The sequence below is a fragment of the Euleptes europaea genome, chromosome 12, assembly GCF_029931775.1.
Source record: "Euleptes europaea isolate rEulEur1 chromosome 12, rEulEur1.hap1, whole genome shotgun sequence".
Taxonomy (NCBI): Eukaryota; Metazoa; Chordata; class Lepidosauria; order Squamata; family Sphaerodactylidae; genus Euleptes; species Euleptes europaea.
Window position 1 is genome coordinate 7930225 of NC_079323.1, and position 27270 is coordinate 7957494.

The 27270-nt window shown below is 45.0% G+C and overlaps 1 protein-coding gene across 1 annotated transcript; it reads left to right on the plus strand.

Moving 5' to 3' along the window:
• The first annotated feature begins 676 nt into the window (after window positions 1-676).
• PCF11 (PCF11 cleavage and polyadenylation factor subunit) lies at window positions 677-26908 on the plus strand. Its single transcript, XM_056858841.1, has 16 exons — window positions 677-895; window positions 6347-6472; window positions 8098-8286; window positions 8610-8804; window positions 10293-11368; window positions 11973-12162; window positions 12277-12712; window positions 13658-15369; window positions 16210-16318; window positions 18062-18181; window positions 19334-19448; window positions 20193-20376; window positions 22386-22541; window positions 24003-24095; window positions 25539-25574; window positions 26668-26908. Exons 1-16 carry the CDS (start codon window positions 677-679, stop codon window positions 26881-26883), a joined length of 5172 nt encoding a protein of 1723 aa, XP_056714819.1. The 3' UTR covers window positions 26884-26908.
• The last annotated feature ends 362 nt before the right edge of the window (window positions 26909-27270 follow it).

Genomic DNA, 27270 nt, shown 5'->3' on the forward strand with positions numbered 1-27270 from the left:
TGCTTGATCGAAAGTGACAGGGGGGAGGGGATAGGATAGGCCAGGCCAGGCGGCCCAATCGGCGCGCGGCGTCGGGGCAGAGGCGGCCAATGGCGCGGCGGTAGCGAACCCCAAAGCCTCGTCCGCCAACCGTCGCTAAGCGCAGGGCAATAAAGGCGCTGGAAGAGGCGGGGGTGACGGTGAAGAGGAGGAGGCGGGGGGCGAGCGGGATAGGCCGGGCGGAGCTGCCAATCGGCGCGCGGCGCCGAGGCGGCCAATGGCGCGGCGGCCAGCGAACAAAAGGCGCGTCCCGAGAGCCCGCCCCCTCCTCCCCGGCGTCTCCCCGGAGCCATTTCGCATGACGCAACGGCCGGAGGAAGGAGGAGGGGGAGGGGGAAGAGGCGCTCGCCCGCCTGCCGCAGCCGCCGCCATTTTGTGCGTGCGCTCGTGAGGAAACGGAGGAGGAGGAGGAGGAGGCGGCCGGGCGAGGCGGCGGCGGCGGCCCGGCGAGGAAAACGACGGCGGCGACGGCGCGGACGATGGTCTAAGAGCGTCTCGGCGGGAGCGGCGGCGGCGGGGGCGACGAGAGCCGGCGCGGGAGGCTTCGGCAGGGGGGGGCGGCCGGTAGGCCTCGGCCTTCTCTTCTCTCTCCGCGGCCTGTCAGCCCCGCGGGGGGGGAGGGGAGCGAGCGAGCAGCATGTCGGGCGGCGGCAGCAGCAGCAGCTCGAGCGGCAGCGAAGGCGGCGGCGGGGGCGGCGGGGTCGGCGGCGAGGACGCCTGCCGCGACTACCAGTCGTCGCTCGAGGACCTGACCTTCAACAGCAAGCCCCACATCAACATGCTGACCATCCTGGCCGAGGAGAACGTGCCCTTCGCCAAGGACATCGTCTCGCTCATCGAGGCGCAAATCGCCAAGGTTTTTATACGCTCTACGCCGAAATACGCCCTCTCTTAAGACCCCCCCCACCCTCGCCCCCCCCACCCGCCCCTGTCCCCCTTCCCTTCCTTTTAGGAGCGCCCCCCCCCTCCGCCCCTATTTAGTCACAGGCAGGGAGTGGAGAGGGAAACAGAGGGGGTTGGCCGACACGTACACGAGTGGGTGTGAGATCGTGCCCCGCGGACACGTGTCTTTGCGCACGCCGCTGCCGGGCCTGGAACAACAGGTGGGGGCGCGCGTGCGCATCTGTGCGTTTTTGGGACACGCGTCTGTGCGTTCTGGACTCGCATTTATGTGTTTTGGACACGCATCTATGCGTTCTGGGCTCGCATCCATGTGTTTCGGACACGCATCTATGCGTTCTGGGCTCGCATTTATGTGTTTTGGACACGCGTCTATGCATTCTGGGCTCGCATTTATGTGTTTCAGACACACATCTATGCGTTCTGGACTCGCATCCATGTGTTTTGGACACGCATCTATGCGTTCTGGGCTCGCATTTATGCGTTTTTGGACACGCGTCTGTGCGTTCTGGGGCACTTTCCCACTGTGCTGAATAATCCGCTTCCGATCCGCTGCCAGTGCACTTTGCATCTGGGCTTTACGGTGCGAAATGACCAAATCCAGTTGCAAACGATGGTCGAAGTGGGTTGAAAATGGATTATTCAGCATGTGGGAAAGTGCCCCATGACTCACATCCATGTGTTTTTGGACACGCGTCTGTGCGTTCTGGACTCGCATCCATGTGTGGATTATTCAGCATGTGGGAAAGTGCCCCATGACTCATATCCATGTATTCTGGACACGCATCTGTGCGGTTTTACCTTGGAAATGCAGGGCGTGCGTATCAGACATGGGTACTTAAGCACAGGCATATGGCTGTGAGGTATTTTTTTTCGGGGGGAGGGGGTCTTTAGGTGTTTTTTTTTTAAGGGTGGGGGCTCAGGCGTGTCTGGAGGTGTGGGGAGAGGAGGTTGACAAGGGGATTGGGTGAGGCCGGGTGTGGAGAGATGGGTGGTTGGGGCCCTGGGCAGTTAAGGAGAGAGGGACCCTAAGAGTGTTTGGGTTGGGGGGAAAGGGCATGGGTATCAGCCTTTAGTTTGACTCTTTTTTTGCCCCCCCCCACCTCCTGTAGGTGCCCTTAGAGTGAGCTTGCATTAGGAATAAGAAAGTAAAAGCCTTCGAAGGTAGTTAAATGTTTGCCATATTGGGAATCGTGAAACGTTCAAAAAGTCAGGCTGGGGAATTTTTACCCCCCCCCCCCAAACTGTTCCACCAACATCAGGGCAAGTTTAAATTTAAAAAAAATTCAGGTAGAACTATGGGGTATGGGTTGGGGGATAGATTGTAGCTAGAGAGGGCTATAGTCTGACCCCTGGGTGTGTGTGGGGGGGAGGGAATTGATGTGGGGGGAGGGAATTGAAGAGTAGAAGGGAGCAGGGAAAGGGTGCGGAACTGGGGAGTCTAGAACTGGGCCCCAGTGGAAATAATGACTAGTATGAGTCCTTTTTTTGTGGGGAACCAAGAGGCTTTGGGGGATCTGGGTGTTTTAAGATTGGAAATCCCCTAGTTTGGATACTTGGATATGGAAGGGAGTTGTGGCAGAGACGAAGGTTAGGACAGGTGGCAAGAGAGAGGAACAGGGTAGGTTAGGAACAGGAAGAGGCTTTTTAAAGCGAGAGAACCCTGTTTACAGAAGGGATAATGACAGTGACACTTAAATGAAAAGGGCAGATGACAAGATGTAAGAGTAAATTCATCCAGCGGTTAAAGCAAAGTAAAAACAGATTGGGGGTGGGGGAGGGAGATGTCGTTTCACGGCAACCTTACCCGGAAGCAAAAGCTCCAGAGAAACATGGTAAATTTGAAGGGTGGAGGGAAGCTGTCTCCCCTTCCAAATACATATCAGGAAATGGAGATGGCTTTTTTCCAGCCTGCAGAAATGAGGCACACAACATGGCGGCCTGGCAGCGGCTGTCGAGCAGCAGATCTGCCTCGCCACTGTAGTTTTTCTGAGCGTTAATCCTGGAACTCTTATTTTAATTAGCTGTAGCATCTGATAGCATTCACAAATCTTGTACTGATACTTTTAAGTATGACATGGGGGGAGAGGTTTTGAAAAGATGCCACGCGACAGGAGAGAAGTAGGCTTGTGTACGGGATTGCTCCAGGTCGTGTAATCTAAGAAGGGTAGTGTAGTCTCAAGAGGTATCGGAAGGCATTTTATGTAGTGTTGAGAGTAGAATTTCCCCCTCCCCTCTCAGTTTGACTCAGCAGGGTCTTTAAGGTGGGAGGCCACTCTGTTCTGAGTAATACGATGGAGGTGTGCCAGATGAGAAGGGTGCGTGTGTGCATGGTAGACTGGCCAGAACAGCCCATTCGGTTAAAGGCAGGGGAAAGAAACGATCCACGCTGCTGGGAAGAGCTGTGTCGGCAGCCTGTGGGATCCCAACATGGCGCCTGAGAGGCACATGACGCAAAAAAAAAGAGAAAAAAAAGGAAGAGTAGGCGAGGCCCGAGCAGTGTGTTTGCTGACATGTCAGCTAGCTGCACATGTTTCAGATTTTATTACACCTTTTATGCCCAAGGGTTTCTGATCCTTCTCTCATTAGAATATCAAAAGGGGTTTCCTCTCCCAGTCAAACATAGCAGTTCAGTCTCTTTTCTTCTCCTCCTCCCTCACATCTCCAGGTTGCTGGGTTTTTTGTTTTGCCAATCTGGGATTTGAAATGATGATAAAATTTAATTGTGGGAGGGGGAAAGCTGCTTATAGTACAGGGTGGTTAACCTCAGCACATTCACCAGGTACTTTCCCTCCTCATTTTAAAGTTGTTTTCAGTCTTTCTGTTACTGCCTGCACAACATCCTAGCTCCCAACATTGTTAAGCTATTGGTTAGATGGGAGGTGGCATAATTTCCCCACAAGTGTATTTAAAGATATCTAAAACCTGTACCTCTAATTGGATTTGCCTAGTTGTCATTAGTGGTGGGGATGAAACAACATGAGTCTTGAGTTCTCTGAAAAACCACTCGAGAGTGTTGTCTGAAGAGTTTATTTTTTAGTGTAACACAGTGGTTTGATTACATTTTTAATAAATGATTTTGAAATGTGTGACTGGTATTCTAAAAACTGTAAATAAAATGTGTGAAATATGTATTTGTCTTTTTATTTACCGGGTGTAGTGCAGATTCTGTTTCCAGAGTGTTAATTATTCTGTGGCCTGTGGTTACAACTAAAGAGTTATGTTGGAGGTTCAGATCTTTTGGGGAAGTATAACCGGAAAACCATGGACCCACACATTTTAAACATTTGTTCGGGTGGCATTTGAAGGAGTGCAGCAGGCATTCTATAAAGAAATCCAAATATGTTTTCCCTGCAAATTGCCCTTGAGGTTAATTGCCTTCCGTTTCTTGGTGGTTTGTATTCCCTTCCCACCTTCCACACCTGCTTGGGGTAGTCCAATGATGGTTTACCTTGATTTGGAGGAGACAGTCCTCAGTAATTCCAGTGTTTCCTTTTTGAGACTAATGGAAGAGATCGCTAACAAAAACTTTACATGGAGACTTAAATACCGGCAGTCTAAAGATCTGGTTCTTAAACATGGCAGTCAAAACGTTTTAACTACTTAAAAAATGGGGTTTGTGCCTTCATCTCTAAAACCCAAGTTTGTGATAGACTTGCTTCCTTATTGTCTCACGTGCACTTTCCACAGTCCTGAGAGTATTATGGGGGCACTAACCCTTGCGCTAGCAGTTTTGCTGCTTAATAAATTAAAAGAAAAATAGCACATGCTTATCTTTTGGGAATAAGATCTTTTTGAGTCAGCTGTGTTTCTGTGACAGCCGTCCTTGTATGTCAGAACTATCACATTTGGAGCTTAAAAGCAAGGGCGCTCAATAAATAGTGTTAAAAGTGCCTCAATCCTTCCCAGCCCCTAGTATAACAACTAAAATTGGATCCTGACAGTGCATACTATCAACTGGTATCTAATCTAATTGTTTTCATTCCCAAACTATTAGGTAGTTAATAACTTCCTGTACATGACCTATGTATCAGTTTGTGGCCTTTATTTAATATGGAGGTATACTTCATTAAGTTTTCCTAATATGCCATCTGATGAAAACCCCATCTGGTTGAAGCCTTGGTATAGTTCTCCTCTCAAATAAAATTTAAAACAACCGTCTACTAATATGGTTTGAACGTTCTGTGTGAAGCCCTTCCATTTCCCCCCACCCCTTCACACATTTGGGAATGGTTTGGGTGTACCAACACTAGAATTCTTGTGTTGCCTGACTACCATTGGTAAATTTAATTCATAACTTATTTACGCTATTTAGCGGGGAAGAAATTAAAGACAATAAAGAGCAATTCCTCGTTTGTCTGGACAGTGGGTTTTGACAATGGTTTGCGGACCCTGTTGGCTGCCAGATGTAAAAATACATGTGCCTACTAGATCTTTTAGGATTGCTGGGTGGTAAATGGGAATTTTTTTAATCCTGTGGGGAAAGGACAGCGAATACGCAGCCTGTGTTAGCATAATTTAATGCTCCTTCCCAGCAAATCATTACACACCGATGCTTTTTGGAAACTTCCTACCCCTTCCTGGTACGGATTCATTTGGACCAGAACTAAGAAGGCTTCCATTTTCTTTGGAAGTTCAGTCTCGACGACACGCTATGCGCTGCACGACCTCGGTGCCTCTTGTGTTTGAGAAAGGTTCCGACTTGTTCCTTGGACATTGAGGGGTGCCCAGACTCCGAAGGCTGTCTCCCCTGTCAGTCCTTGATTCCAGTTGATCCTGTATGCTCAACACCATAATTCCACTGTGGATTTATCCTTTTTTTAATCCAGCTGTGTACCCTAACCCGCAGCTTTGAAAAATGAGTGGGATTGCTTCAACTGGCCTAAGATATGCATACCCATTGGTTTGGATTGCAAATGTGGGTCACTCCAAAGACTGGTGTTTTTTCTGCTGCAGTCCTCCCCACCCCCCACCCCCCGTTTGTAAAAAGCACGCTTTTTTGAGGGACCATGTATTGATTCATGTCCCATCTTCTAAAGGTACCAGTAGAAACTAGCATGGGGATCGTTTGAAGTGGGCTGTAGTAACAGAGGTACAAACTGCTGTGTTGTATACACCCAGCGGTTAAAGTCATGCCATGGGCCAATTCTGATTGCCATGGCAAACACACAAATGTCCCCTTTGCTTTAAAGACGACACAATCTGCCCAACGTAGCTTAACAAATGGTATTTAACTAGGCAGCTGTTCCAAGTAGATTATATGCAACATCACTTGGTTCGTAATTGGTACAAAGTAAAAGGTCTGGTGCTTTGAGGGAACAATAATGCCAATTTTGTTTTTCAAAAAAAAAAAAAAGATCAAAATGTTGTATAACTAAATGTCTCAGTTTTCTTCTTATCACTCCAGGCACCTTCTAATGAGAAACTTCCTGTTATGTACCTAATGGACTCCATTGTCAAGAATGTTGGAAGAGAGTATCTTTCTGCGTTTCCTAAAAACCTAGTTGCGACATTTGTAAATGTGTTTGAAAAGGTATATACAGACAAGCTTTCAGAAATGTTTTCAAATTTAGTCCTGTGTAAATAAATACTTGGCAATCAGTCTTGGGCTTTCTTGGGCACTACAGTGTAAGGAAGGAATACAGTACAACCTATGTCCAGACTTCATTTGTTCATGCATGGCTGATACTCAGAATAGCGTTTATGTAAAAATGTTTGCTGTGAGAAAGATTTAAGATCCAGAATGAGGGAAGAACTGAATGAATGTTTGCCCTTTTAATTTTACCATTAATTACAGTGTGCTTCTTCTTGGTTGTGAATGCTTTTTGTGGCTTAAAAAAATGTAACTAGTTCACTCTGGGGCTTCTTTCATGAATAACGAATTTTTTTTTTTAGCCTTACAGAAGAATTTTTAAATGGACGTTAGCATAGTCTTCTATTCATTTTGATTTAGACAGTAATTTGGTTAATGCCCACTTATGGGAATTCTTCCTTTCAGAAGGCTGTAAATGTTAGTTATTTAAACTGACTCAGCAATGGTCTGGAAATCTATTTTGATGTGGGCCCCTTTGTCTCTGATATCACACAGCCTTTTCAGTTTGGTACTCTGGCCTTTTCACGTTTCTTTTTTCAATCAGAGCCGCTTGATCGTACATGGCATTTCTAGCACAAGAAGTGTCTGTGTGGAGGAAGATCACGATGGGGCAGCCATGTTTGTCTGTAGCAGTAGAAAAGAGCAAGAGTCCAGTAGCACCTTATTTCTGGTAGGGTGTGAGCTTTCGTGAGTCACAGCTCACTTCTTCAGATACCGTGTGACTCACGAAAGCTCATGCCCTGCCAGAAATTTTGTTAGTCTTTAAGATGCTTCTGGACTCTGCTCTTTTGTACTGTGTGGAGTTTTTCAGCAGACTTGCATGAAGAGAAAGTAATTAGAATCTTTCAGGGTCTGTTTTTGTGGTGAATCACTCATACGTCAAAGCAATCAAATCTCCACCTCTCATGTTATTTTACATTTTTGTTTAATTTTTATTTCATTTATTAAAACATATCCTGCCTTTCCTGTTGGTTCAAGGCGGCTGACAATAAATGCCATTTGAGACAAATCTCTCTGCAATGTGATCTACAATCCAAATAGGTTGTATCTTCCTACCATACATGACTGATTGGCTCTGTTGGTAGCAGAGACAAAAGAACTTTGATCCGCAGCTGATAAGACAGTTTGAACCTGATCCTTCAGAGGAAGGTTCATAGATGTGCACAGGATTGCAGTTAATGCAATTTTATACGTGTGTATCAGTTTGAGTCATCTGGATTGTCTCTATCTCTTCAAGGAATACTAGGTGTAAAGTATCAGCGTTGTGATTTTAATCTTCCTGTGTGAATTGCCTTGAGGGGTCTTAACAGACTACAAGGCAGGATGTACATTTACGCAATTAATATATTGCTAATAATTCCTGCAGTGGAAGGCCAAATAAGAGGTTTTAATATATTCATGGCTACGCGATACAGACCATGATCCTTTGTTCACTTGCATAGGGACAGTTCTGTTTACTCCAGTACATACATGGTGAGCAGGTGCATCTGTGAACTTGTGCTAAGAAGCATAACAACTGTTTTCTAATAACTTGACAAGCCATAGAATTGTTCTGTTGTTCTTAGGTGGATGAAAATACTAGGAAAAGTTTATTTAAGTTGCGTTCTACGTGGGATGAAATTTTCCCTTTGAAGAAACTCTATGCCCTCGATGTCCGGGTGAATTCGATAGATCCTGCTTGGCCAATTAAGCCGCTGCCCCCTAATGTGAATACTTCTAGCATCCATGTGAATCCTAAGTTTTTAAATAAATCGGTAAGTTGCCATAACTGTTGTGTGATTCTTTAAACAGTAGTGCTCTTATAGTATGTCTGACCGTTGGAGTTCGACGAAAAAGGTGGACGGGTCTGATGAAGTTCTGAAAGTTTGCAGCCCTAACATGGTAAATGAGGGAGAAGCCCGGAGAAGAATATTCGTTGCTCACGTATAAATGTCTGAAACCTGTGTGGCTTCTAAATTCTAGTTAAATGCAAAGTGATTAAAACATTTTAAATTGACAGGGGAAACAGTGTAGATTTGAATTAACGCATGTTGCCTCTCACGCCTAAGAGTCATGTTCTTTGCCGTTTTCTTGGTAGCCTGAGGAACCCCCTGCACCTAGTTCTACAGTCTGCCCTCCTGTTATCTCCTCTACTCCGATTGTTCCTGAAATACAAAAGAATTTGACGCAAGAGCAGCTAATAAGACAACAGCTACTGGCAAAGCAAAAGCAGTTGTTAGAACTTCAGCAGAAAAAATTAGAACTGGAGTTAGAGCAGACTAAAGCACAACTGGTAAGTAGGATAGATGTGGCTGTGGTTGTCAGGATCAATTTCCCCGCCCACCCCAATCAAATGAGTGGTTGGATCCCATGGATATGTTCTGCTAGCTGGCTCCTTTTTTGGTGTCAATAGAAGGTTCCTCACACCAGACAACTGCCAAAGTTAGTGGAATGGATCTGTGGCATCTATCCTAAGATCTCTTGGTAGACCCGCAGTGGTCCATTCATTCCAGTTGACCTTTGAGTTGCAGGACTATTGCAGTTGGTATAGTTTTTCTTGCCAAGGGAATCAGCAGGATAACTGCAGTACAGTGAGATCGAAATGTGAATGGTTTCCTTTAAAAAACAACATATTTTACTGTTTTTATAAAGGGATACAAAAAGTAAAAAGGAATAAAAGGAAAAGGATCAAATCTGTTTCTTCCAACCATTACACAGTCTAAACTATTGTCGGAGCAAAATGACATCAGTCGTCGTAAACATATAAACATTATTATAAGCATTTGTTTAGTTTCTAAAATAATTCTCTAAACTCTTTGTTTATAATAAATATTCATGGCACGTGAGTAATGATAATATAAAGGTTGCCATTTTATCATGAATTCGTCCACTGAGTTCACTTTTTACAAGTGAGTTAATCTAGCCATTAATGCAAAGTCAGAAAGTTTAAAAACGTGAATGGTTTCTTGTGCGGCGCCTTCAGCGTATCGGCAAACACACAGTTGACCCTTCCATGTGAACATGACCATTGTCAGTGTAGCAAGTTTCCATCCCAGCTGCATCATGTACTTCAGCCCGCTGCTTGCCGTCACGTCCAGTTTCTCCAGCCTTGCCAGCAAACATGATTGGTGTGGCTCACAAATTGTAATTTAATAAGGTATGGGTTGGGATTAGACTTCCTATAGTGTATTCACACCCTTGGGGAAGTTTAATGTATAGACCAGCAGTCATGGAAAGCACTGTAGGAATGTTCTTGGTTTTACTTTCATCCAGAACTGAATGCCTTTGTGTATTGTTGCGTTTTGTGCTTTTCTGTAGCGGCTCTTGCAGGCTGCCTCATTTAGAAGTTTTCATTCCAGTTATTTATTAGTTTTAAATAAAGTCGGTCTTGCGAAGTCTATTGTAACGGTGTTGGGTTATTAGCCCCACCAATAAAGATTTAAAAACATAAAGAACAACATGCCTTTGGAAATACATATTACATCTCTCAGGACTTGGTGGTGAAAATAGCATTTTAGACATTCACAGACATAAGTATTGCAGAGGAATGCTAACAACTGAGATTTGTCCAGAAGTAAGTTAGATGGCTTAGTAACATCAGTTTTGTAGAACTTGGGAATTACAACCCTGGAAATCTCCTTATGTTAATGCCTATTTGAGTTACTATACGAGACATTGTCTTGTGCCGTTTAGGTTTTTTTACATATATTGCACATGAACATGATGATATTTGGAATGCTTCTGTTCTAAATATTTCCTGTTTGTTCTTGAAACTTTCTAGGCAGTTTCTCTTAATGTCCAGCAAAATACACCCAGTATGGGTTCAGTCCAGCCACCTTTGAAACCGCATGCTCCACAGCCACCTCACATGCCAGTCAAACCTCTCCATCCGGCTTGTCTGCCACCGGAGAAAAACCGCCTGTCTCCACTTCAAGATGTCAAAATGGCCAACAGAGACCCTCGTCTTAACAGAATGAGCCAACATCCTCCTCATTCTAAAGATCAGAGTCATAGGAAGGATTTTGCAATGAATCCAGCCAATCAGCTTGACAAGTCAGGTAAAATTCTGCAGGCTGAGAAGCATAACGTATCAAAGCAAGAAAAGCTCAAGCAGGGTGACAAAATGCAGAAGAAGGAGTTTGATCAGTTAGATGCAAAATTGAAATCGAAATTTCCATCTCCCTTGCAAAACAAGCTTCTTCACCCTAAAGATACCAGAAACCAAGAGTGTGAGAATACAAGAGCGTCTGAGATGAGCAAAAGAGACCCGCGGTTAAAAAAACATCTTCTGGACAAGCCTGATAGTAAAGAAGATGATATAAAAGAAAAGAGAAGAAGCATGGAGAGAAAAGATAAAGAAGAGTATCGATCTGTTGGCGGCAGAAGTAAAATTATTAATGGTGTTGTCCAAAAGCAGGACACCAGTGTGGAAGAGTCAGAAAAACAGGGTGGAAAACTAGGAAGGGCAAGTACTAGGAAAAGGTCACGTTCTCCTCGGTCTCGCTCACCGTCTTCCCATTCTCCAAAGCGAAGAGATAGGAGATCACCCAAACGGAGACTGAGGAGCCTTTCTCCTTCAGGACTAAAAATTGGGAAACCTCGGCAGTTGGGGCCCAAGCAGTCCCATCCAGAAGATTTTGGGCAAGGTTCCCGGGATGAAAGGGGCTCTAATAAGAGGAGCTTCAAGCAGGAAATGAGGGATTCCAGGAGGCCAAAGAAAGTGCACGAAGACCGGCCACCGGAAGGGATGAATCAGCACTCTTCAAGAGCGAGTTCGGAACCCAAAGAAAACATGGAAAACTGGCAAGGTTCCAAGTCAAGCAAAAGGTGGAAGTCTGGTTGGGAGGAAAATAAAAGGTAAGTTGGGATTTGTGACCTGATGAAAAATGCAGATCTAGCTTTGCTAGAGCCAGCATGGTGTAGTGGTTAAGAGCAGTGGTTTGGAGCGGTGGACTCTAATCTGGTGAACCGGGTTGGTTTCCCTGTTCGTCCACATGAAGCCAGAGGGGCGACCTTGGGCTAGCCACAGCTCTCTTAGAGCTCTGTCAGCCCCACCTACCTCACAGGGGGTCTGTTGTGGGGAAGATAAGGGGATTGTAAGCCTGTTTGATTCCTCCTTAAGGGGTAGAGAAAGTCGGCATGTAAAAACCAACTCTTCTACTTACGCTGAAGAAACAACTGGTTGGACCCAATCAGCTTTTCCATTGGTGGAAAAGAGAGGAAAGGGACTCCTTTAACCACACGAAAGGATCCATTCTAGGAATGATGGGACCTGCCTGGACAACAGCCGTGTTGGGGGAGGGGCTGTTGTAAGGGGAAGAACTTCCAAGCCAAAAAAGCTTGTCTGGATCCAACCCGGTACCTCGATCAGAGAAAGTGACATACTTATTTTCACTTGCATTGTGCGTAAGGGCATTAGCTCTGTGGACGATAAGATGTTTGTTTCCTTTATCGCTTTTAGTCCTCCATCTGCTGAAGACCATCAGGGAGCTTGTAAATCACCTCACCCAAGGCACAGGGACTCCTGGGCGAGTAGCAAAGGGTCGACCTCACCCCGCACGCCCAAGCAACAACATCGATTAAGCGTGGATGCCAACTTGCAGATTCCCAAAGAACTGACTGTGGCAAACAAGAGAGATTTAATTAAGAAGGTAGTACATTAAATATTTCCTTGATTTTTTTTAAAATGTAGATACAGACATATGCGTATATGAAACTCGCAGAATGTTACAATTTTCCTTTTTCCCTCCCCCCTTCCCCCACAGGCAAATGAACGCCTGTCATCTGGGGAAATAACACAAGATGAGTTCCTTAGTTTGGTTCACCAGATTCGCCAGCTCTTCCAGTATCAGGAAGGCAAACATCGATGTAATGTGTGGGATAGTCCCTCAGCGGAAAAAGGCGTTTTGAAGAAGAAGCCCCTGTTGTCTGATGCCGATTTAATATACCACGAACATAAAGCTAAGCTAAAAAGGACACAGGTTCAGCATTCGTTTCCGAGGCTCAACTTGGATCCTGATGAACTTTTAGAGTATCACTTGAGCGATACGTTGCTTTCCGGGCTGGAATGCGAACAAACGAAAAGCAAGCAGTTTAGCGAACGATCGAGGCGGCATTCCCCTGTAGGTGGCAGTAGACCATTCTCGGATAATTCAACACACGATGGTCGGAGAAGACACGATGAGTCCACCTCTTCAAAAGGTACAAGGCAATGGGCGGGGGGGGTGTAAACTCATGGAGAATCCATAGATTTTGGAGGAGTTAGTCCATCTAGACCAGCAGTTCCCAAATGTTTTGAGTCATGGAACACTTTTCAGGAGAGAAATTCATCACAGAGCACTAATTTTCACCTAGCACCTGAAAGGGCCGATATGATGGACAACAGACGGCAAACTTTTGAGTTTGGCACAATAAACACTTGACTAGTCCTTTATAGTTACTGCTTCACAGCACACTGCAGGAGCTAAATAATTTCTATTCAGTAATTACCTACACACAGTTCATGCCTGCAAAAATTCACAATTTTGAGATCTTGTCACATTTTATTTATTTTTCCAATCTCTACGGAGCACCAAGTGCTCTGTGGAGCACAGTTAAGGAATCGCTGATCTAGACCAAAGCTTCTCAAACTGTGGGTCGCGATCCCATATGGGGTCGCATAACAATGTGGGGGTCACGAAAAATTTGGCAACAGTAAATGGTAAAATTAGACATATACCAAAGAATTTTTTAAAAATGAATTTCTTTATGATTTATTATCAGTAAATGTTTGATTTGTGTACCTATTTTATATACCTATATACCCAGGGTCGCGTAACAATTTCGCGGGCAAAAAGGGGTCGCAAGTGGAAAAAGTTTAAGAAGCCCTGATCTAGACTAGCATCCTGTTTCCTACAGTGGCTTACCAGATGTCTCTAGAAGTCAAGAATGCAGAAGAAGCAGCCAACAGCCTTTCGTTGTTGATCCCCTGTAACTTGTACTTAGTACCATGCTGCTTCTTAATGTGGAGATTCCCTTTTAAAGATATATATATAGAGATAGAAATAGATATATAGATATCTTTATCTTGGAACCTTTTCTTTATGTAATAGGAAAAGTTGTCACCAATCCTATCTTAGCCCATAACAATGCTTTTCTCTTTTCAAGGTGTTCGAGAAGAGCAGAGGTCTCCCTTTAGCGACCAGTACAAGCGACCAAGATTCGAAGAGACAGAGAAACACTTTACGGAGAGTTCAGGATCACGCTTTGGGGTCATCGATGGAAAGCCAAGATTCGGCGCACTAATGGAGGAGAGGTCTCATTTTGAGGGCTCTCCGAGGCATCCCACTGCAAGGCCTGGCGGAGAGGGACAAGCGAGCCATTTTGATGGGCCCGCTAATACAAATTCTAGAATTGAAGGACCACCAGCACAGAGCAATTTAAGGTTTGAAGGGACCCTAGGCCAGCCTACGTCTCAATTCGACAGCCCCCCAGGGCAGTCAGGAGGAAAGGGCTCTCTGATGTTTGATGGACCCCCAGGGCAGATGGGTGGTGGTCCTCTGAGGTTCGAGGGGCCCTCTGGGCAAGTTGGGGCCGGGTCTGCTATACGTTTTGAAAGCCCTATGGGGCAGCCAGCAGGGACGTTGAGGTTTGAGGCACCCACAGGTCAAGCGATGGGTGGCATGAGGTTTGAGGGGCCTCACGGCCAGCCGCCAGGCGGGTTGAGATTTGAAACACCTCATGGCCAGCCCTCTACAGGGATGAGGTTTGAGGGACCGCATATTCAGCCATCCTCTGGGATGAGGTTCGAAGGGCCCCTTGATCAGACCTCAGGCGGGATGAGGTTCGAAGGGCCTCACGGCCAGCCGTCAGGCGGGATGAGGTTTGAGGGGGCCCATGGCCAGCCGTCGAGTGGAATGAGATTTGAAGGGCCCCACGACCATTCTGTGAGGCCTCACGGTCCCCCCGGAGCCGGACTGAGATTTGATGGCCCTCACAGTCAACCTGTAGGGCCTCATGGTCAACCGGGGGCTGGGCTACGGTTCGAAGGGCCACATCTACAGCCTGTGGGGCCCCACGGTCAGCCCGCAGGTAATTTGCGGTTTGAAGCGCCACATGCTCAGCCTTTGGGCCCACCTGGTCAGCCAACAGGCGGTCTTAGATTCGAGGGGCCGCACGGCCAGCCCGGCGTCGGGCCTAGGTTCGAGGGGCCTCATGGACAGCCTGGGGGGTCACACGGACAGCCAGGGATGGGCCCTAGATTTGAGGGGCCCGCGGTCCAGTCTGGGGGTGGACTTCGGTTCGAAGGACCCATCAACCAAGCCGGCCCCAGGTTCGATGCCTGTCAGTCCAGATTTGATGGTCAGCCGTCCCTTTTGCAAAGGCTGGATGGATTGCACGTACAGCCTGGTCCGAGGTTTGAAATGGGGCCTAATCAGCAGACTCCATCTCGGTTTGACGGTCCACCCGGTCAGCCAGTGCAGCCAAGATTCGATACACCGATACCTCAGAGGTTTGAAGACCCTCAGCACCAGCCAGCAGCACGATTTGATATCCCTCTTGGTCAAGGTCCAAGAATGGAAAATGTAGCCAGTCTCCCGGCCTCAAGACATGAAACTCCACCTTACGGACAAACTGGACCATACAACGAGCCTCCCAACCAGCCTTACAATGGGCCAGCGCAAGGAATGCAGTTTCAAAGACCAGAGCAGATGTTCGATTCTCCTCAAGGACCAAACTTCAGCGGGCCACCCGTTTCCACCGCACAGACCTTTCCTAATGCACTTAACAGGGCCCCTGGGCATTATTATGATGACAAGAATCTTCAGGGACCTCAATTTGGAAACTTCAGTAACATGGCGGGAAATGTTCAGCAGCAAGTAAGGGTTAAATAGAATTTCACTTTGCTTGAATAATATTCAGATCTGCTTTTCTGAACTCTTGGTAGCAGGGAAATCTTTTTTGCATGCTAAAAGTAATTTAAATTTTCTTGTCACTAGATTGAAGCAAGTCAAAGGATTTCAGGCAGTCAGGTTGGTGCTATGAAGATGGCTAGCTCTGTTTGTGAGCTAGATTTATTCTTGATCCACAGAAATTTAGAAAATCTTTGCATTTATAGGCACATAAAGGTTTGGATCCTTTCCCCTGAGAACTATGGTGCCAGAAGCTTTCTGAAGGATCCAGCCCAATGACTGATTTTAAGGGAACGTAACAGAATTCTCATGTTTGAAGAAATATTTAACAAAACTAAATGTATGTTGTGCGTCCCAATATACTGGTATCTTTGTATTTGGTTTCATTGTGAAATCATGATAGAATCAGCTAAACCAGTATAATCCTTCCATCGTAGGCTGAGTGAAGTATAACAATAAGTGATTGTAATTTTGTCAGTATAAGGAAAATTCAGTTAATAGTGCTCACATTTTCAATACAGGTGCTTCTTGAAAGCAAACTTAAGAGTTCATCTTGGTGTTCAGCAATTCTGGATGATATAATTTGTTCCAGAAATCAATTTGTTTTAGTTTGACTTTAATATTGACGTTTAACATTTTAATTTTTTGCTGTGGGGTTTCGTTGATACAACGCTGCACTTCTGTAAATGGCTTCGTTGCTGCTGGGTTTATAGCCAGGTGCAAAATAAATTCCGTTCATTGTTTTGGAATTAAGTAGTAAGATAGCTGAACGGTTAGACTTAAAAGCATTTTTCCCCCTCCCATCAGATTCCTGTTATGTCAATAGGATCTACTCAGCCTGTACCTTTCAGTCAAGGGCAGCCACTCTTACCAGTTCATGTTCAAAATCCTGGTACCTTTGTCCAGACTCAAGCAGGTAAGCATCTGAAGCTTTTGTTGTCTTTGTGAAAGCCAGTTTCTGTAAGCCAGCATGGTGTAGTGGTTAAGAACAGTGGTTTGGAGTGGTGGACTCTGATCTGGAGAACCGGGTTTGATTCCCCACCCCTCCACATGAATGGCGGACACTAATCTGGTGAACCGGGTTGGTTTCCCCAGTCCTCCACATGAAGCCAGCAGGGTGGCCTGGACTAGTCACATCTCTCTCAGCCCTCACAGGGTGTCTGTTGTGGGGAGGGGAAGGGAAGGTGACTAAGCCGGTTTGATTCTTCCTTAAGTAGGAGAGAAAGTCGGCATATAAAAACCAACTCTTCTTCATCAGAGGCCTTTGTTTGGAGCGTTCTGTTCACATTTGCACTTTCCATTCCCAAGCACATTCAGCAGCTGGGGTCTCTATGTCTGCCATGCCTCGGCTTCGGTCACTTGTGAACAGAGCATTTGGGCCAAGCTGGTATGCCAGTCTTGCTTTATGGGTGGCTCTGGGGCTAAGTGGGAAAGAGGTCCATGAAATTCAGAGCTCACATTCACTGCCCTGGCCACAATCCAGAAGACTTTGGCATTGCTCTGTGTTGGACCTGTTGAGTTTTTTAATTTGTGATTCTAAAAACAACAACCCCTCTTTGTGCCACACAGGAGGACGTTTTTTTTGGGGGGGAGGGATAAGGCATGAGGGCCTAGTGTCCAAAGGCAAACTTTCCAAAGCCACTGTTCTCTGTAACCTTTTTTGGCATGCCTGGGGTAGGGGTGAGTGTTTGGGCAGGGGCTTCTGGTAGCAGCAAGACTGGCGGCTTTCCCTTTGGGATGGGAAAATAGTTTGTGGGACCGCTGCTGTAGAAGTGGGACAAACCAGACTGGGGTTGAAAGGAGATAGGAGAAGAAATGAACACACGGAGGGGGAAAATAGTTGAATTGGGGAGGGAAGAAAGGGAGAACATATGAACACATGAAGCTGCCTTATACTGAATCAGACCCTTGGTCCACCAAAGTCAGTACTGTCTACTCAGACCAGCAGTGACTCTCCAGGGTCTCAGGCAGAGGGGCTGTGGCTCAGGGGTAGAGCATCTGCTTGGCGTGCAGAAGGTCCCAGGTTCAATCCCTGGCATCTCCAGTTAAAGGGACTAGGCAAGTAGGTGATGTGAAAGATATCTGCCTAAGACCCTGGAGTGCCACTGCCGGTCTGAGTAGACAATATCGACTTTGATGGACCAAGGGTCTGATTCAGTGTAAGGCAGCTTCATGTTTTCATGCGTATTCAACTCTCCTTTGGACGCATGGAATTAGTTGTGTGTATCTTTTCCATTGAAATCCAGTGGCGTGACTTGGGAAATAGCGCAAAGATGTAGAAAGGGGATAGAAGTGAGTGACTTGTTTTTGAAGCTTCTGGGGAACCAAGTTTCTGACTTTGATGGACGAAGTGTAAGGCAGCTTCAGTGTAAGGCAGCTTCATGTGTTCATGTGTGTTCAGCTCTCTCTTGGACGCATGGAATTAGTTGTGTGCATCTTTTCCATTGAAATCCAATGGCATGACTTGGGAAATAGTGCAGAGATGTAGAAAGGGGATAGAAGTGAGTGACTGCTTTTAAAGCAATGCTGGGGAACAAATGGTTGTGGGGTAACCATATGATCAATTAAGCCTTAACTATTGTGAACTATGGAAGGATGTTGCGTTGCACTTTCCAGGAGAAGGTACTAAGTATGGAATGAAATGTTCATCACTTTCTAGGGAATGCCCCAGTTTCCTACACCGATAATCACCTTGGACAGCTTGATGTAAATGAATTGTACTCAAAGCTACTTTTAACAGGAATCCTCAAAGTATTGCAACCTGATTCCACTTCAGCCCGTAAGTATAATTTTCACCCTTGTGATATTTGTGCTGAACCCTCAACAATGTTAAACGTGCAAGATAGGATGTCCTAAATGTTTTATAATGGTGGGCACTGTTTAAAATTTGCAGTAAAGAACCATTGGCTTTCTTTTTTGCTGGGCAGAAACGGGTAGAATGTGGAAATAGATCCTTGTCTTTTCTCTGTGTATAAAGCAGAATGGGAAATATCTTCTATCATTTGCTTTTCCCCCCAGCCCAACAGGCAAAAAATGCTAGAATGGTTAGACTTAAGATCTGGTTCTGCTCTTTACTCTGCCATGGAAAGTCTCTGGGTGACCTTGGGCCAGTCACACATCCTCAGCCTAGCCCACCTTTCTTTCAGGATTGCTGTGAATAAAATAGAGAAAGGGGGAAATGTTGTGAGCCTCTTTGGCTCCCCACTGGGGAGAAAGGCGGAGGATCAATGAGATATATAAACTAGAGGTTTTAAAAGGATTTTTAAAATGCCTGTTTGTGGTAAGCAAGGGGTTTTTTTAAGAAAAGAAAGAAAAGTAACCCTGACTCTTTTTGCAAAAATTGCTAGGTCAGAGATGTAGCATCATATCTGTCAGATAGGGTTTCTGACAGCATGGGCCAAACAGGATGGTTCCTCTGTAAACAATATGGATCCTTCCGTGCACTCCCCCTCCCCTCCTGTTTTGCACACGAGCCACAAGCTCCGGTCAGAGATCTACAATTGTATGGAGACCCGCCCGTGTAAATCTTTCATCTGATACCGGGCCTCGCTCACAATGCCAGGAACCCCACCAGCCCCTTCTCTGATCGCCCTTAAGTACCCAGTACTTGGTTTGCTGAAGTCGTTACCGGGAGAAAGAAATCTCATTGTTTCCTTTGTATTCCTGTAACTCAATCTCATCCATTGTATCCGTTCTATAAATATAGCAATGTCCCAATGCTCTGTATTCTAACCTTCTCCGTCTTGCTGAAACTACTACCTCATGAATAAACTCTCTGAATCACTGCTCCGTCTGGATTTGAGTTCTGTTGCCTGAGACGCCGTAGGCTTGCTGAAACCTGACAATATCCTAGATATGGCTGTTTTACAGTATCACAGTTCTAGAAGCTGATGTTCCTTCTTAACACTGACAACATCTCCTGTTTGTTTAGAAGCCAGTGAAGTTTCCACCCAGCCCACACCGGAGGAAGAGGAGGAGGACCTAGACCAGAGTGAAGATCAGGATGTCCCTGACCTTACTAATTTTGTAATAGAAGAACTGAAACAGTATGTATATCAGTGAAGGGGTAATCGCAAAAGCTAGTCACAGCATGTTAACAAGTAGTCAGTTTCATTGTCTTTGGATCTGACGCGAAAGGTCAGGAAAAGCTCCTCTTTTAAGAGCAAGCGAGGGCAAAGCCAGACGGTTTTCATGTTGTTACTGAGGATTTAAATACTACCCTGGCATTTAGAATAGGGTATTTTATTGAGTTACATGCTAACAAATGGCAGGTTTAAAATTGACTCCTTTGATCTAGATCAGGGGTATTATGGCCCACAGGCTGGAGCCGGCCCCTTGAGAGCTCTTATCCGGCCTGTGGGTCAGCTGAGGCAGCCACACACACACCCCAGACCCGATCTGGGCTGGCGAGGCCTGGCACGACCAAGTGACATTTATGTCATATCCGGCTCTCATAACAATTGGATTTGACATTCCTGGTCTAGATGCAAAGAATAGTGAGGGCCTTCATAAGGAAACATAGCTGCTTCTGGGTTCCCTGTACCTGGCCATGGTTTATATATGCTGCTTTGCTTCATTGCCTCTATTCCTGCAGAGCATTTGTGAGTGAATTACGCCATTGAGAAACTCACCAGAGTCCTTTTAGACACCTTCCAATTTGAAAACAAGCTTCGCCTTGCTTTTTTTTTTTACGTTGTCCAAATTTGTAAAGTTTGCCTCCCTCCCCCCCCCCCCGGTTCCCTAAAAGCAGCCCCCCGGCAACTGCTAAGAGGTTTCTGTCTTGCTTGCAGACGTTACGATAGCGTTATCAACCGGCTGTACACTGGCATCCAGTGTTATTCTTGTGGGATGAGATTCACGACGTCGCAGACGGACGTGTACGCCGACCACTTGGACTGGCACTATCGCCAGAACCGCACAGAAAAAGACGTCAGCAGGAAAGTCACTCACAGAAGATGGTACTATAGTTTAACGGTAAGGGCTGGCTCTGTATGGGCTGGGCATAGAGACTTAATTTCAGGGCATTGTGGCGGATGATAGTAAATTAAAAACAAAACGTGAAGGTAGTTTGCGCTTCAAGTGTAGCCTTTTGTAGACCTTCAGAAATTTAAGTATGCTGAAAATTCTGAGCCCCCGTGAAAGCTTATAAAGTTTCTTCTGGAAGGGGAGTTTTGTACTAATGACTATAGGAATGCCCTCAAATCACCAGCAGATTTTTGCCTCTAACCTCTTTCTTGGATTGTTGCTGATTTCTGCCTCTTTGACTGAAAGTATAATTGTTTTTCTGGGCTAAATCCTGCCTGCCTAAACTAGTCTGGGAGTTACATTGTTTTGTCAACGTTGCATTAACACAGTACTGCCCTCTGACGGTCACAGCTAGTCCTGGCGTGTGTGAAGCTGCCTCTTCCTGTTGCTCTATTTTAGAATATTTGCTGTTGGTAAGAGCCAAAATACGAATGTGTAAGCTTAAGAAGCTTGTGGTTCTAATAAGAAATGAAAGCAGTAGTAAATAGTATTAGTAGTCTGGAAAGCCTAGCTTGGCCTGAGTTGATCAGGGCTTGGGTGCCAAGGAGGTTTGAACACAGTTAGTAGAATCATAGAGTTGGAATGGCCCTCCAAGGTCATCTTGTCCAACCTCCTGCACAATGCAGGACATTCACAACTACCTCTCCCCCACACCCCCAGTGACCCCTACTCCATACCCAGAAGATAACAACAACAACAAAAAACCCTCCAGGATCCCTGGCCAATTTGGCCTGGAGGAAAATTCCTTCTTGACCCCAAACTGGCAATCGGCATGACCCTGGGCATGTCTCAAAGGGCCACGGGAACCAAGCGCTGTCGCATCCCATCCTGCCCTCCCTCTCGTGATCTGCCTAAGTTCACAGAATCAGCATTGCTGTCAGTTGGCCATCTAGCCTCTGCTTAAAAACCTCTACCTGGATGGGAGACCGCCAGAGGAGATTGGAGTTACTATGCAAAGGAATGCAATGGCAAACTGCCTCTGCTCATCCCACAGATGGGCTCACCATGAGTTGGTTATGCCAGCGTGGTGTAGTGGTTAAGAGCGGTTATTTGGAGTGGTGGACTCTGATGTGGAGAAAAAACTTGATTAAAATCTGGCTTTCAATCCTATACAAACTCAGTCCTCCACCTGTTCCTCAGCCTTAATGGAGTCACCACTCTGTGGTCATATTTCCCATCTCTATGATGTTTGTAAATAGCATTGTGTACTCTAATAGTGTTAAAGTTTTTTTAAATTCCCGGATGCATTGAAGGGAAATTGAATTTCAGCACATAGGCTGAAAGTGACAAAATTAGTATTTTTTAAATCTTCCTTGATAAGTAGCCATGTTAGTCTGTCAGTAGCAGTATAAAAGAGGAAGAGTCCAGCAGCACCTTAAAGACTAACAAAATTTCTGGCAGGATGCAAGCTTTCATGAGCCACAGCTCACTTTTTCAGAGACAGAATGTGAGTCAAGGATAGATGAGTGAATTTGACACTTGAGATGAGTGAATTAGACACACGATGGCAGTGTATGTCAAAAGCAAATAAATGACATTAGCAGGCGTGATTGGCATTAGGTGTGATATGCAGAGAAATTAAATCTTTCTGTTATCTTTGCTGCCCAACGGAAATACACAAAGGCTAGATTTTTTTCTTGGCTGTGGTGGCATGCTGTATGCCAACCCCTCCTTTTAAATACCTGTGCCTTTAATTTGGGATTTATTTAGCACCACACTGGATTACTAAAGTACACTTTTTATTTGGGCAGAACCTACAGAGCGTCAGTTATCACCCATGGAAGAAGCAGCAAAGTAATGTTTTGCTCTAAAAAGAAGCTGTGTCTGTTTTCGCTCCAGAAAGAAACCGTGTCAAAAGTTAGGTCAGAGCCGTATTGTGAAATCTCCTGCTGTGTCAAAGGCAAAGCCAGAACAAACCAGAACTAAGTTTCACCATCCGCTTTGTTATTTCTCTTCAGGACTGGATAGAGTTTGAAGAAATAGCTGATTTAGAGGAGCGTGCAAAGAGCCAGTTCTTTGAAAAAGTCCATGAAGAAGTTGTGTTAAAAACACAAGAAGCTGCTAAGGAAAAAGAGTTTCAGAGTGTCCCAGCTGGCCCTGCTGGAGTAGATGAGGTAAATGAGGCTGGGTGACTTATTTTTGGGAGAATAGCTGCGCAGAATTCCCTAGTTTTGCTGCTGTCTGTTATTTATTTGTATTTCCCCCATATCTAAATGATATTGTGAATTGGTGGTGGGGGGGATGAAGTACAGACTAACTTGATCACACAACTTTGCTTTTTGTACGACAAGGATTGTAAGTAAAAGCAAGTTCTGTAGGCGAAATGTGAACCTCACCGTACAGATTTAAGGAAATCTTCCTGGAAAAGAAATCCATGTTGACATGAATGCTGTTTGCCCTTTCTTTGGTGTCTTCCGTGAGAAATGAAATCTATATTCAGGAATGCTGCACGTGCTGTAATTAAGGGCACAGTCACAGGACATTAAAGTTACTTAATAAAAACCTAAGCAGTCTTGCATGTTAACAGAATAGTCCACGTGCATCATATATTGGTGATAATACCAGTGTGTGAGGGGCTGTGGCTCAGTGGTAGAGCATCTGCTTGGCATGCAGAAGGTCCCAGGTTCAATCCCTGGCATCTTCAGTTAAAGGGACTAGGCAAGTAGGTGATGTGACAGAACCCTGCCTGAGACCCTGGAGAGCCGCTGCCAGTCTGAGTACACAATACTGACTTCAATGGACCAAGGGTCTGATTCAGTATGAGGCAGCTTCATGTGCTCTTCTTAATTTGCAATTTTAAAATTGAATAGAGGACGTATACAGTATGTTGGTGCTCTCCTCTTTTCTGTGAAGTAGACTGGGTGGCCTTGGGCCGGTCTCTCTCTCAACCTGCCCTACCTCACTTGGATGTTGTGAGGATTAAAGGAAGGGGAGGGACAAAATGCCTCTGACCCGTCACCCTGAGCTCCTCAGAGGAGGGTGGGGGAGCAACAAATGCTGGACGCTGATCTTAACGTAATTTTGAAACACTAATGCCTGATTAGGAGCCTCGTGGTGCAAAGTGGTAACTGCAGTACTGCAGTCCAAGCTTTGCTCATGACCTGAGTTTGATCCCAACGGAAGTAGGTTTCAGGCAGCCGGCTCAAGGTCAACTCAGCCTTCTATCCTTCCGAGGTCAGTCAAATGAGGACCCATCTTGCTGGGGGCAAAGTGTAGACGACTGGGGAAGGCAACGTCAAACCACCATAAACATAGTGCGCCCAGTAAATGTCGGGATGTGACTTCACCCCGTGGGTCAGCAATGACCTGGTGCTTGCACAGAGGACTACCTTTAACTTTAAAGTCTGATGCCCTTTGAGCTGAATTGTATCTTGTGCATCCAGTCATTTTGGGTGTGGCTGTGAACTACCTCCTCTTGTAATTGCTCACCTGCTTTAATTATAGAGCGTATTTGCCCGGTTGTTCTCGGTCTGACTAAACACGGCTTCTTTAATGATCGAGAACCTCGCACAGTATGCTGTGAATGCAGAAAGGGCCATTAACTTGCTTTTCTGTGTGTTTTTTATTTCTTCCAGAGCTGTGAAATTTGCCAGGAGCAATTTGAACAATATTGGGACGAGGAAGAAGAAGAGTGGCACTTAAAAAATGCCATTAGAGTAGATGAAAAGGTAGCGTGAGCAGGTTTTGTATGCCAGTGGGGTGGAGGGGGCTTCATTGACTGCTTTTTCAGTAATCGTCTTACTGATCTCATCTTGGATGTTATGTTGGGGAGGAAAATCGTTCCTTTTGGTGGCCAAATGTTTATGGCCCTGGTAGTACAGCATTTACACAGTCTACTGATCTGCTCCCGAGCACAATTCAAGGTGTGTAGGCTTTGTCCTTTAAAGCCCTACATGGTTTAGGCCCGAGGCATTTCAAGGTCCGTCTTCCAGACGTTCCTGCCCGGGAATTGAGATCACAGGGAGAAGCCTGCCGGACTGTCCCACCAATCAGAAAGGCTTTTCTGGTGGCCACATGAAAGAGGGCCTTTTTGGTGACAGCCCCATGATTAAGGAACAACTTCCCCAGGGAAATGTACCTGGCCCCCTCACTGTTGGATCTTCAGTTGAAGACTGCATTTGACTAACCTAGTTTTTGTTTATCGGCAGCTCTAATTGGCGGTTTTTCACTGTGACCTTTTACGTGTTTCTATAATCGTTTTTTCATTCATATTGTTTTTATTGTGTTTTTTATAATCGTTTTATTTACATTGTAAGCCACCTTGAGTTCCACAGGGGGGAAAGGCGGCCAATAAATGTTTTAGTTTTAATTTTATTAATAAAAATGGACAGTCAACAGTAAATATATAAACTAAAAACAAATAGTCACATAATCACATAAAGTCACATAAAATACTTTACAACCCTGCATCCGTAGCCCCTTCTCGCTTTACTGAAACTATATCTTATTATAAAATGGACATTTCCATTCTTTGAATGGTTCTTGTCCATAACAGGCCTACACTATTAATATCATTATTTTTTTGGTAAGCGGTTAGCTTCACTAAAATATATACCTCTTTTATCTTTGACAACCAATCATGTATCTTAGGGGAGGTTTTCTGGATCCTCTGCCTAGCAAAATGTTTTAAATAAATTAAAATAAAATTAATTTGCCATAGACTAAAGTTAGGTCCTGCCCAGCAGCACGTTTGAAATACGGGCCAAAAGAGGACTTTGGGTTAGCAGAAATCAAAAGTAGGCTGTAAAAAAGCTTCTGAAAACAAAAAAAGTAATGATTGTGAAACAAACCATGTAGTGAAGTGCGTGGGCCAATTGGCCTTACCAATTAAACAAGCGTGCTACTATAAGTATATCATGCATAATCAAGTTTATACCAAGTTTTCAACAAACAATAGCGTTTTGTGTCGGATATCAAAATAACTACAGCAAAGTGCCGTATGAATCTTAACAAAAGAAATGACTTAATACAGTTTGTATGTAAACAGTCTTGTACAAAGCTTCTAGCAACAGTTGGGATTCTGTGAAAATAGAAATTGCTTTGAAGTATGGTTGTGTGTACCTTTTTAAGTAACGCAGACACTTAAGCTTGGTTTTCTTTTCTTTCCACAGATCTACCATCCATCATGTTACGAAGATTATCAAAATGTAAGTTTATCCTCATTGTCAAGCCTCTAAAAACACTAATTTGCTGCTTCCCTCATTGGAATGCAGAGTTCATTGTGTGGACCAAATCCACAAGCGCTGAAGTCTGCAGGTTAAAATAGAGCACACCAAGTAATTCATGTAAGAGGATGGGAAGCGGTCTCTGTTCTTCTAAAACTTGCCCTTAAATGTGGAAAAGAATGAGCCGCCTCTTCAAGATACTGCTGTGTTGTCTGCTAAAACAGGTTTGGTGGGTTTTTTAATGGTTTGAGATCCCATAGATATTTTTTCAAACAAGAAAGAAGGCAGAGGCTGGAAAGCTTTTTAAAGAAATGAAAGAAAGTCAGGATTTGCAGAATGCCAACAAGACAAAAAGTAGTTCAGTAGGCAAGATGTCATCATTCTGCTGTACACTGCATTGGTCAGGCCGCACCTGGAGAATTGTGTGCTATTCTGGAGGCCTCACTTCAAAAAGGATGTGGACTGAATGGAGCGGGTGCGGAGGAGATCGAGGAGGATGATCCGGGGCCTGGAGACCAAGCCCTACCAGGAAAGACTGAGGGACGGTGGAATGTTCAGTCTAGAGAAAGGAGGTTGAGGGGGGACATGATTGCTCTCTTGAAGTATTTGAAGGGCTGTCACTTAGAGGAGGGCAGGGAGCTGTTCCTGTTGGCAGCAGAGGATAGGGCTTGCGATAACGGGTTGAAATTGCGGTTGGAAAGGTACCAGCTGGATACTAGGAATTTTTTTATTTTACAGTAAGAGTTGTTCAACAGTGGAATCAGCTTCCTAGGGAGTTGGTGAGCTCCCCCTCACTGGCAGACTTTAAGCAGAGGCTGGACAAGCATTTGTCAGGAATGCTGTAGGCTGATCCTGCATTAAGCAGGGGGTTGGACTCGATGGCCTGTATGGCCCATTCCAACTCTATGATTCTATCACCAGACATAATTTGGACCATCCCGGGTGACGTACATGTTGCGAAAGCAACATTTGATACCTGCCTTTAACTTCAGTCATGTTGGGAAAGCCGCCAATGAAATGTTTGAGCAGTGATGAAAAACTCCAAATGTGGTATTACTTTTTTTTTTGCTTACAGACTTCCTCGTTTGATTCGACGCCCTCTCCTAGCAAGACACCCGTAGAAAACCCACTAAATATGATGTTGAATATTGTCAAGCAAGAGGTTCAGGACTCCTGTAACAGTCCTAAAGTCAAGGAAGAGCCAGAGGAAAAGCTTGACGAATGTATGGCTGGAAGCACATTGACACCTGCCGAAATTAAAACAGAACCTGAAAAGGTTGAGTCGGTTTAAACAAATTTGATTTTTTTTTTAATTACAGAGACGAGCTTACCTGTGTCCTAGCTGACTAGAAGGCAAAGAATTTTTATATGAATAAAGTGTTCTCCTGGGGCAGGGCCTCAGTTGCTTATTGGGTTAATAAATACATTTTTGTATTTGAATTTCTTATTGCCTGCACAGTATCAGGTGTCTATTGTGTGGAAGTTCTGTAGTTGGCGTACCAATTTAACAGGAATAGACTGTATATGTAAGAAGAAATTGTATGATTTTTTCCCCTCATCTGTGGAAATGTAAATTATAAATAAAAAGATATTTTTGCTATCTATGGAGTGTAATGTTTATGCACACCATTCAATAAAAAAATAGTATTTCTGATTTGGGAGTGTTTTGAATGGAACT